The sequence below is a fragment of the Microcebus murinus genome, chromosome 9 (genome assembly GCF_040939455.1).
Source record: "Microcebus murinus isolate Inina chromosome 9, M.murinus_Inina_mat1.0, whole genome shotgun sequence".
NCBI classification, from domain to species: domain Eukaryota; kingdom Metazoa; phylum Chordata; class Mammalia; order Primates; family Cheirogaleidae; genus Microcebus; species Microcebus murinus.
The window spans coordinates 25,463,303-25,475,531 of record NC_134112.1 but is presented as its reverse complement, the minus strand read 5'-3'; the positions used below and the strand labels follow the sequence as shown (position 1 = coordinate 25,475,531).

At 35.5% G+C, this 12,229-nt stretch overlaps 1 protein-coding gene across 2 annotated transcripts in view; it reads right to left on the bottom strand.

Annotated features, from left to right (window-relative positions):
• Positions 1 to 12,229, bottom strand: part of SKAP2 (src kinase associated phosphoprotein 2) — a 177,499-nt gene that overhangs the window by 17,814 nt on the left and 147,456 nt on the right. For both annotated transcript variants that reach the window (XM_012773351.2, XM_012773352.2), the window contains exon 10: positions 3,431 to 3,508. In XM_012773351.2, the coding sequence (XP_012628805.2) occupies positions 3,431 to 3,508 (78 nt within the window). The remainder of the gene's footprint in view (positions 1 to 3,430; positions 3,509 to 12,229) is intronic.

Genomic DNA, 12,229 nt, shown 5'->3' with positions numbered 1-12,229 from the left:
GACTCCAGTGTGTTCCCCTTGCTGCTCAGCCTTAGGCTGGGTCCAAAAAGGCAGAAGAAACAAAACTTGGGCTAAAAACTAGGGTAGAGGTTTTGGCTGAGCTATGGCGTCCCAATGGGTTCCCCAGCTGTCTGGGCTGCTCTTCCCTTTTTCAGATTCTCTCACAATAGTTTTTCATTCGGCAGATTTTCGAGAGGGAGGGGGGACAAAGAAGGAAAAGAAAAGTATATGGTGATTTCTAACACATAATCCTTATCACTTTGGGGTCTCTCCTCCCCTGGATGCGCTTGGTGAAACTCCCATTAACACTAATGGGAGTTACAGGAGCACATGAGGGGAAGAGAGACCCCCACCGTGTGCAAGATGCATCTCTCCCTAGATGTGCATCATGAGCATTTCATTAAATCTCACTGCTGTAAAGAGGCAGCAGAGCTAGCGATTTGGCAATACTGGGAAAAAGATGCATTTTCAACTGTGCTTTCTATAATCTTGATGATGATGTTACCCAAAGACCATCCTCATTTCTGTGTCCCATATGTGAGCTCTGTTAAAGAATAATTTGTTTATGTCACACAGCTACATGTACATATGATTTACTATTCTATCTATTTCAGCATGCAATACTAGTTATAAAGTAGAAAAATCACAACCAGGGAGAAAACCTGGCAGTATATGTTTATTAGCCTTAGTCTCCTCAGGAAAGTAATGTTAAAATTCTTGATATGAAGTCTGGACATAAAAATTTGGAATAGTCTTGTTCCTTAGAGAGCAGCAAGATTCTCTGGTCTACTTTTTAAAATTTAAAGTGTGGTTAAACATACACAAAAAAAATTAAGCATAGATATAGCCTCAAAAGCATGGTAGGTATACAAAAGTTAACCCTGGTCACCTACACACGGAAAAATAATCTATGTGAGATATGTATTTTTTAAATGGGATGAAGCATAGTGTCATAAATATACAACTTGAAATACAAATTAAGTCTGTTTAGTTGTCTTTACTACATGGATTAATTTTTCTATTCTATCTACATTATGATCTATATTTTCAAAACTATACAAAAAATCACCAATCACTTTATTATGTTTATTTTTCTGAGAAGCATAAATGATTAAAAAAGAAGGAAAGTAAGAAAAAAATAAGTAAGACTGCCTATGAAGGATTTAAACAATGTACTTGCTTCTGCCTTTAAAAACATACAAGAACAAAAAAAAAAAAAAAACAAAAAAAACATACAAGAACAGATCATTGGGCAAAGCTAACAATTGTTACAAAAGTATGAACTAAACCTATAAACACTGTAGATGCTTTGCAAAGACAAAAAACATGACAATAACAGATGAAACAAATGATAAGAAGATAATGGAGAATTTCTCCCCGAGTGTTATAGATTTAAAAATTATTTTAGAATGGTAAGAATATTCTATAATATTCAAAAATACTCAAATGGGATCTTTATACACACATATCTGCAAAATATATAAGCTTGAACATGAACACACTTGTAAGAAACAAAAGATTAATTTTGTTTTTGCTTATATATTTTACATTAGAACAGTTTTGTTTTGTTTTTTTTAGTAAAATCAGCCAATGTGAAAAATATATAACATTCTTGAGTAAGGTTAGAAGTTCATGTCATGTGATGCTCAGCAAGATAGTAATACCCTTGTCAACTCACTGCCCTGCATGGCAAACAAACTTCTAGTGTTACATCTTTGACAGCCTAGGGAAGAGCAAAGGTCACTTCTATGCAAAAGCATTAAAACTGTTGCTTGAAAAGAATTTCATGTCACTAAAGATAAGAATTATTGCAGCACTTTATAGCTATGGCATGAAAAGTCAGATCTACTTATTGCGTTCCTTTGAGGAAAACTGATTTTTTTCTCCTACCCTCAATAGCAAAAATTTGGGAGATAGTTACATTAAGAGGATTTTTAAAAAATATAATTGATTTAAGCCAAAAATTTGTACCTAAGATGACGTGTCTACCTTCTATTAATATATCTGCGTTGAAATTTAAAAAAAAGAAAACTACATGTTTTTGGCAGGAGCTTCCTAATACATAACCCAGAACATACATACTTAAATTACTATAGAACACTGTCAAGGTTTCACTAAGCCTCAGTGTTTTACAGCTGCATTTTACAGGACTGGGGTGCTAACATCTAATGACTCTGTCCCACTTCCTTTCTGAAAAAAGCAAACCAAAAGCTTCTGCAGCAACCTGCTTCTGCTTTCCTGTCCGGGTCCAGAATCAGGCCTCTGTTTCCTTTCCACATGTCACAGTAGGAAGGACTCTGGAAGGCTACTTCCTGAACATACACTTCTTGTCCACCCTGCCTCTGACAGCTTGAAAGAGTGATGTATGGACATATCAGAGAAGGGAAGGTGACCCCAACTCCAGCTTTTTGCAAGACATGGGGATGAATGGCAGACCTTGCCCCAGCTGAAATGTGGCTATGAAGAGGTGTAAAGTCCTGATAAGAAGGCAGTCCTCCTCTTCTTCCGTGTAAAATAATTGCTGGTTTATCAAAACTAACCTCATGTTTGCACTACAGATATGGTTTATCTCCTGCTAGTTGGAAATAACAACAAGCAAGAAAAGGCCATATCATGTGATTTTGTGCATAGCATGTGCAGTTATTTTTCCAGTCTAGTCATAATTAGTACTTGGGGCCATTTGCCAAGTGGAAGTGGATAAGGGGAACATCCTTCCTAGCCTTCTAGGCCACCAGTGTCCTTTTCCAATTTTTAAACTGCTGTCACTGGACTCTGGCATTTCTTACCCAATTCATTTGCTTTCTGTGCTAATCATATGCAATGAAGATATGCATGGCCAACATTTAAACAGGCTGCAGATCAATTAGCGGTCTTAAGTTTATCTGATTTTTATCAAAGAAGACAGAGCTGCAGGTCGATTGTCAGAGCCTGTGTCAAGTTGACCTTTTCAGAGATGTCTACATTGCCAGTCCCCTGGGCAACTTGTTGTCCCCTGTTAGTCTCTGAATGGCAGAAGTCTGTTCTGCTCAAGCACAAAGTATACACAGATGTCTATATTACATTCTTATAGGTTTGACAGCAACTGCATGTTGTATCTATAAACTGTCCTTTAGCAGTGACACTTCCTCAATGATGATAAGCTAATTTATGCAACTAAATCTCCTTTGTGCAGAAATGAAAGCTAATTGAGTCATTACAAAGTAATTCAGGAAGGAATACCTTGTATAAATTGGCTTACTTTATAAATCCTTCTCAAGTGGTTTTCATGCATCCTAAATGGGACTAAGCAGCTTATCAGCCATAAGATACCCAGACCAAACAAGGCAACTTCGGGGAAGCTGTGTAAACGTCTTTAGAGCAGTAAGAAAGTGGCTAAAATCAAAGCAAACAACACCAAAATAAGATTTCAGGAATTTACACAATTCATTACCTAAGGTGTGATGAACACTGTCCTGATTCATCTTTCTTTGTTCTTCCATTTTCACCAGAGCACCGTCTTCTTCTTCTTCTGTAAACAGACAGTATCAATGACACGCTGAAGGGTTTCCTCAGGGTAACAATACAGCACTCATGCCATTTTAAGAGCAAAACTAAAAGTTTATAACACATAAATATTATTTTTTAAAGAATGAAACTACTCAATGTTCACATTCCTTTTTCAATAATCTAACACTGAACAAATAAACTGTAATTTCCAAACTGACTTGATAAAGTTTCAGATATGTACTAATGCACTGCATATTTTGTTTTAAATACGTATAGAAACGTATCTAAAACTACCTTAAATTCATGAAAGCCCTTAAGTTCGGTAAAATAACATCCAGAATTATACCCATAAACTGCATTATACTGTGTGGTACGAGAATCACATATAAAATCATGGCCCCTGAAATGTCAATATAGCAAGAAGAAAATGTGTCATTTAGAATCTAGTTAACCTGTAAGTCATTTACTGAGTATTGGATATTTTCATATGTTTTCTCACTTAATCATCACAGGAAGATACCAAAGGATCCTTGCCCTTCAAGGTAATTCCCCCCAAATTATACTGAGGACCTACTATTTGTCATGCACTATGATAGATGTTGAGCTTTTACAGATAAATAATTTTTAAATCCTCATTCTATAGACCAGTTGATTTTTAGAGACTCAGAAAGGTGAAGTAACTTCCAAAGAATGTCATTCAAACCGAAGTTTGCGATTATAAAGTCCATGTTCTTTTTCCTAGAGTAAAATCACTGATATGATCAGTGATTAATTTATATTCTTTCCACATTCTCCTATCACATTTCTTCCCCAAGTTATGGAAGACAAGAAGACAAGATCTAAAGGAAAATGAGCTAAAGGGGCCTAAACCTGACAAGTGAGGCACAAAGCACTGAAGGAGTGCAGCGGAGAGCCCATCCCACTGAGGGACACCATGAAGGCTCTGCGGGATGAGAGAATTTAAACAACGAGAGATGGCAAGTAGGATATTTCCGTACAGAGGGAAAGACATGAACTTTAAAAGAACAAGGCAGAGTAACATTCATTTTGACTAAAGAAGATGGTACTCCTGGGGAACAGCAGTATGAGGGATAATACCAGTAGTTTGGGCCAGTTGCTGGGGGGCCAGGAACATCTGGTTATGGGCACTGGACTTTTATTTGGTGGGCAATAAGAGCCCTAGAAAGTTTTTGAGCAGATAAAGGGCAGAACTGAAACTATACTTCAAGAATGGACATCTGACCCCATTGTCTCTGACAGAGGGTGTCTGGAGAGGGCTAGCTGGAAGGGGACCACTCTAGATAAAGGGGAAGGAAGTCCTGAACTGAAGGGGCAGAGGAAATGGAAAGGAGATGGTATGAAAGATAAAGGTAGTAGAATTGATAAGCTTTGTGCCTGACTGAATTTGGAGGAGTAAGGGGGAAAAAAGAGCAACCAATAATGGCTCAGGTTTTGAGCTTAGTTAGCTGAGAAATGGGCATAATATTCCTGAAAAGAGGATAGCCAAGATAATCTATCCTGCTGGGGGAACACAAGGAGTTGTGGTTTTGGCATGAGGGATCAGTGTGCTGGTGCGGCAAGCTAGAGAAAATGCCTAGAGGCAACTGCGAAGTATGGTTGACCAGACCAGTAAGGACTGCAGGTGTAAATGTAGGAGTCTCCTGCAAATTTTAAATGGGAGTTAATTTTAAATGAGCATTTTGAAATGCTCAAAATCAGCATTTCATTTGAGCTTGAGAGGTACTGTACTTAAAAGACAAATATAACTGTTCTGAATTTTTGTAACTCAATTCGAACAAAATAATGAAAGCTCCAATATAAAAAACAGCTGAAAATATGCGGCGCTTTATATATATTGTTGACCCTAACATTGACAATTTAATACGGTTCCATCAAATAATTAATACTAAATACTAAATCCCATCTCTTTTCTCTTTAACAATAGTTACCTCACTTATGCCAAACCTTAAGGACTAGTTATCATAAATGGGTTAATAGGTGTTTCCATATAAATTTTAAAGGCAGAAGGGACAATTATAGTCATTTAGTCCAACCTACTCATTTGACAGATAATTTTTTAAAAGGTGAAGGAGAAAGCTATTCTTCCTTTTAGAGAAAGCTATTCTTCCTTTTCACACGTTCTCTTTCCCTAGAACTCACTCCCTTTCTTTCCAATTTGGTCACAAATTGAATAATAAAGAGTAAATTTAAAAATATTTAAGGGCATTTGTCCTCAGTCAAAAGCCATAACCACATCAAACAGTGAGCACTATTCTTGGCTTTTAAGGAGAGACTGTGGCATTTTAGACTCACCGCCCAAAGTCAGTATCAAGATATCATAAAAAATTAATTACAATAATTAAAACAATAAGAAAAACTCGGCTTTTTGGTAAAGTTCACAATGAATTTAGAAGAATTTATTACTCTGAAATTATTTTTATTTTATTAAAATTTAAGTGCCCATAATGCATGCTCTGGATTGTCTACTGGTGTCAGAGAATCCTGTCCTTAAGAAATATATTCTTAAATTGTCAGAATAATGATATTAAAATATTAAGTATCAATATTTACTGTGAAGTATCCAAATTGAAATCCATGTGAGATGCTATTTAATGAGCAGTATTTTAGAAGATGAGATGCTCATTAAAAACACTTCCTTTTTTCAGTTCAAACCTAGTACTGATATTTTTAGGTCAAAACCTTATGTATTTCATACATCAATTTTTCTTAATATTCAAATAACTCATTTTATCTTGGGCTAACAATAAAAACAGCTTCCATATAAAAGATAATAAAATCAAATTTGGTATGTGTTTCTAAATCTTAGGTGGGGGAACCTTCAAGTGAATATTGGCTAGAACCTGGCATAAAGGAGATGTTTAATAAATACAGAGTGAGCAAATGGATTCAAAAATCATGAAAATAAATCCTAACATCCTGATTTATTAACAGAATAAAGCTCTCCACACCACTATAAAAAAAATGTAAGGACAAGTGACCAAAATTCTAGGTAATAATCACCTTTACATTATATTGGAATACACACGCACACATACACACATATATATATATATATACTCACATGTTGTTTTATTTAGGTTTATTATTAAACATTTTATTTTGGTGTTGAGGTACAATGTCATTATACAATACTAATTAATACCTCACATAGTCAATGTTTGTGAGTTAATATATTCCATTCAACATTTTAATAACAGTAAACAAAAACAGCTCAGCTATGCAGTAAAATCCATCAAACCACACAGATGGTTATAAGGTTTTCATTATGTGGTTTCCATAGCAATCATATTGCAAATCTGGAAGCTTCTTGCAAATAAGCAGCTTGTATTTACATGCCTCTCAGCTGCAGCACAAAACTCTTCAACGTGTGAAGTTATTATTCCAATCACATATTGTTAGAAGAATCATCAGGAGATTTTTTTTTTTGATCAGACAAGATGAAAATAACAATAAAGCAAGCTAAGTGCAGAAGATAATTCAAACATGGTCACACATTTACTAAACTAACCAGTGAGTATTAGAAATGTTCTAGTAGTCATCAAAAGGTTTTAACATTAAGTCCCGTCAAAAATATAACACTTCCAGGAGCAATCAGAACCTATAGAACCCAAAAGCATATACTGTACCCCATCCCTCTTTTTAATAGATATTTTGCCTTTTCTCCGAGTTGAGCAAAGAGAGGAAGAATAGCAGAAAATCTGAGTCCTCCCATATTTTTTTGGATGACTACCATTTGAGGAAATGCTTACTATGGGGAAAGTCAAGACCTTTTTTTTTTCTTTTTCGACTAATCAATTTAATTTAAAATTGATCCAGTTCCATAACAGATGGATTATTACCCTAATAAAGATTACAAATCTGTCTAGTTATGCAGTTTTTATAAAATGGCTATTTCTGGCTTACTAATTTTCTTATTTTTAGGATAAATAACCAAAAAGGAGAGTGCTAAGCAAATGACACATTTAGCTGACATTGCTTGAAAAAGGCTGAAGACAATTTGTTAGCACCACTTCAGGGTGTGTGATATTCACATCAGGGCTAAGGATTGATTTTATCATCTCTTCCAGGGAGAAGAGGAAGACAACATAAGAAAATCTTTGACTCACACAATGATTATCTTTTGCACTAAACACCCTCAGAAAACAGCTTTACTGAATTACAGTGTATTTTAAAAGACATAAAACACAGAATCAAAAGTTAAGCTCTAAAATAAAATTTGAATTTGGATCTTGACTTGACCAGGCATTATTGGATTATGTGCTTATATATGTTTTATAAGATAATATTTATTGCTTAAATGTTCACACTATATGCACTTATATCCATTATGTAATGAAATCCTCATAACAATTCTATGAGGTAATAATAGGAACTTTTATCATCCATTTTATGAATTCAAAACATGAAATTTACAGAGTTTGAATAACTTGTCCAGGTTCACACATCCAATTAGTACATGAGCTGTGATTTAAATTTCAGGCATGAGCTATTAAGCCTTAGTTCTCAGCCATAGTGTCCCTTCTTTGATTTTCATTAAAACCTTTAAGTTCCAAGTAGATTGTTTTCTGAAGTTTCATTTAAGTATTGGCTGTTTGTGGACCTGGAAATATTTTCACAGAGTGGGCAGGTTCTGTACTATCATAGCATTGTATCTGATGTACACCTTAGCTTAAGCTTAATCTTTTCAGTGCTGATTTAGACACGACCTCAACTTGAGGTGCTCGAAACATGTAGTCTTCTTTCTCCCAGCTTTCCTTCCCCACCTCCAGCTTTTCACGAACTAGACTGCTCCTAAAGCCAGCCCACACTATATGATACTTTGTAAAGGTTTCTAACACAACTCCCAATTGAAGACAGATTTATTTCTAAGCCATCCAGCTTTTCTTTCTCAATTTTAATAAAGAAATAAAGAAAACATGTTTACATGGAGATGGTGAAGGTGGAGTCTTCTACATATAAAGGTCTGAAAGAAGTTGAAGTTCACCTACATTTAGGTGCAATGGGCTATCCTGAACATTTCATCAAGGAGTCAGGCTCCAGGGTATTGCATGCAAGATGCCCCCGCATGCGAGAAGATGAAAGAGACATGGGGAAGCAGAAGACACCACTGGCTAGTCTCAGTGGTACAGTGCAAGAAAAGGGAGAAATGCTGGGAGGATTCACACGAACAGTACCTCACCCTGTCTTCTTTCCCATGACCTGTGGCAAGCTACCAACATTGGTGGAAGGGCTGGAAAAGTTAAAGAGTAGAGTCCAAGGGGTAGGAGCAAGAGATTCAAACTTATGACAATGAGGGAAAGTGAGTTCCTTAAGGGTTTATGAATCTAGTACTATTGTTAATGTAAATGTGATACTTCTAAAGGATTTTTCTATTTAATAGACTGACATATATTTTATAGTAATAAATCTATTTATAAAGATATAAGCATGTGCCTTTTAGCATTACACAAACCTTAAAATGAACAGAAGGATAAAGATGACTGAAATAGTATAGTTAGAGTCAAGTTTAGGCAGTTAGGCAAAGTAAGGCCTTTTTTTTTTTTTAAGACAGGGTCCTGCTCTATTGCTGGAGCTAGAGTACAGTGGTACAATGAAAGCTCACAGCAACCTCAAACTCCTGGGCTCAAGTGATCCTCCTGCCTCAGCCTCCCGAGTAGCTGGGCCCACAGGCTTGTACCACCACACCTGGCTAATTTTTATTTTTTTTATTTTTGTAGAGACAGGGTCTCACTATATTGCCCAGGATGGTCTTGAACTCCTGGCCTCAAGCAATCCTCCCACATTGGCCTCCCAATGTGCTAAGATTATACGTGCAAACCACCACGAAAATGGGGCCTGTTGTTGCAGCTCCGGTTACTCATATCAACTGGACACTGCTTCTAATTCTTAGTGTCATCTCTGTATTACAGAGTAGGAAGAATATCTATCCCATCGAACTATGAACAGGGATCTGGGAGGACAATAAGACAACCTGACTTCTCAGGGAAAAAATGCACAATTGGTATGTAGTATCAAGTTTATTACCTTAGGAGCTAAGTGTTTTGCAGCAATTTATTAATTTAGCAAGCAAGAAGGTTAACAAAGGTGTCAAAGGCAACAAAATAAACAATAGCTGTTCAAACACATAAGCTAATTTTCACCTTTGACAGCCTATCATATATGGTTTAATATGGAAAGGTTATCGTTGTACTTCAAAAGCAAAAGTAAATACCATTAGATTGCAGTAAATTTCTGTACTATGATATTAAAATGAATAATTTAAACTCAATTCTGAAAATGTAAAAATAATGATTTTCACATAGACATTACATCTGTTAACATGGTTGTGATGTTGAAAGAGAAACTGCAACTCAAGCAAAGATCTCTTTTGAAAGAATCAGGAAAAAAATCTTAGAAGTGAAAGAAACCTTAGATACAATATTCAATTTCCTCATTTCATAAAAAGGGAAGTGACCTGGGGTGCTGAAGGACTAGACCAAGGTCCCACAGCTTGTACCCTGCACCTTTCTCTCTGCAACAACCTTCGGTGCAACATGCACTGCAGACGTTTCTGAAAAAGTCACTGGCTTCTTGTATTCCAGGAGCTGCCTTATACACACTCGATCATCTACAGGCAATTATGGCAGACGAGCAAAGCAGGTTTAAAATAAAGTTCTAATGGGTCATATTATGTTGGTCAGAAGTTACTGTGAGTCAGAAAATTATCCTCCTCCTAAAGAGTACTAGACGTTGGGAAATTATGTCCCAGTGTATTAGTCACTGCATGATATAATATAAAATTCCTCTAGCTATCCTACAAAACCCAAATTCTTAGATTTTAATTAAAATTTACAACAAATTCTGTTATACTAAACTTCTTTTAACCCAGGAAAGTCTGAGGGAATTCATTTCTCAGTTATAGTGACCTCTATAGCCAGCTCTGGATTTCTGGTACAATTATAGGTCCTCTTTTTCATTTACATTAACCTTTTTTCTTATTCTTGTTATGAAAGCAATATCTACTTATTACTGAAAGCCAGAAAATAGAACTAAGCAAAAAGAAAACAATTTTAAATCATCTATGATCTATCCCTAACCACTATTAACACCTGTTTTCCAGCCATCTTTATTCATACACTGGTTTTCTTGATTCTTATTTTTAATAAGAATATCCCAAATATTTCAACATCCGCATGTTTCTTATCCCAAATACGTATGTATTTTATAACAAACTGTTTTGAATCCTTTATTAGAAAGTAAAATATTTCATCTTAACTTAGATTTTTTTCATTCGTTTTAAATTTTATTAGATAAAAAATACTATCTAATGATAAACAGGCAGCGTTAAGGTTATTTATTATAATTGTAATGTGGCTGTTTTATAAGGACCTACAACTGCCTACTACAATCTCTAGAAAAAAAGCAGATGTACAGACACAGAGCATATTTTGCTCTGTTTCTTCCGCTTGCCTATGCAAATATACCCTTCCTCCTCAGGCACAGTGCACCTTAACCTCATTTTCAAGAACTCAAGAAAGAAAAAAGCACAGTCTCATGAGAGGAATCATCACCATTACACATATTGGCTCCATAGCCCTTGTACTAGCAGTGGTTTCCAAGACCCTTGTGGTGGGAGGTAGTCTTTGAGGTCAAAACTATTTTCATAATAATACTAAGACATCATGTGCCTTTTTCACTGTGTTAACATTTGCAATGATGCTGCAAAGCAATGATGGGTAAAACTGCTGACACCTTAGCATAAATCAACATAGTGGCACCAAACTGCCATTGTATTTTTTACTGCCTTGCAACAGCATATGCACAAAAAAAAGCCAGTCGTGCTAAAGAATGTCCTTGATGAAACAGTAAAAATTATTTTCACCTAATATCAACCTTGAGTACATATCTTTTGAACATTCTGATGAAATCAGAAGAATGCATAAAGCTCTTCTGTTGCATCACCAGATGTGCCAGATATGAGTGTCAAACTGAAGGAGTGGTTTTGTTTTTGCATGAAATGCCATTTTCACTTGAATGACTGACAGACAAACTATGGTTATTCAGGCTCGGGAATGTGGCAGACATTTTCTCAAAAATAAACAAAGTGAGCTTGTCATTTCAAGGAAAACAACTAACAGTATTTACTGCCAATGATAAAATCTGAGCTTTTGAACAAAAATTATAATTTTAGAAACTTGTACCTGCCACTATAAACTTGATAGCTCCCCAGTATTTAAAGACTTTTCTAATGAGATCAATGGTGATATCAATAAAATGTGTTTTTTTAATTGTGTCAATATTTGGAAGTTCTACATAATGTAATGAACCAATATTTTCCAAATGACCAAATGCATGATGTTACAAAATCAGGCATGTGTAAAAGATCCATTCAAAGTGCAAGAGAGATCCATGAATTTTAATGTAAAAGAGTATGAAAAGTTCATTGATATGGTTTCTGATTCCACGTTGTACTAACCTTTACCACTTGTCGAGAGTCTTGGTACGGTATCAAAAAAGAATATCTACTATTACCCGCAAGGACTATTAAAGTACCTCTCTTTTCCTACTACATATCTGTATGAGGTGGATTTTTCTTCATATGTTGATTGTAGTTAAGCTAAAACAATATATCATAACATAGTGAATGGAGAAACAGATATGAGACTCTAAATATATGCTATCATGATAGACATTCAAGGAAGCCATAAAAATGTAAACAATGCCATACTCTTCTCACTAATTT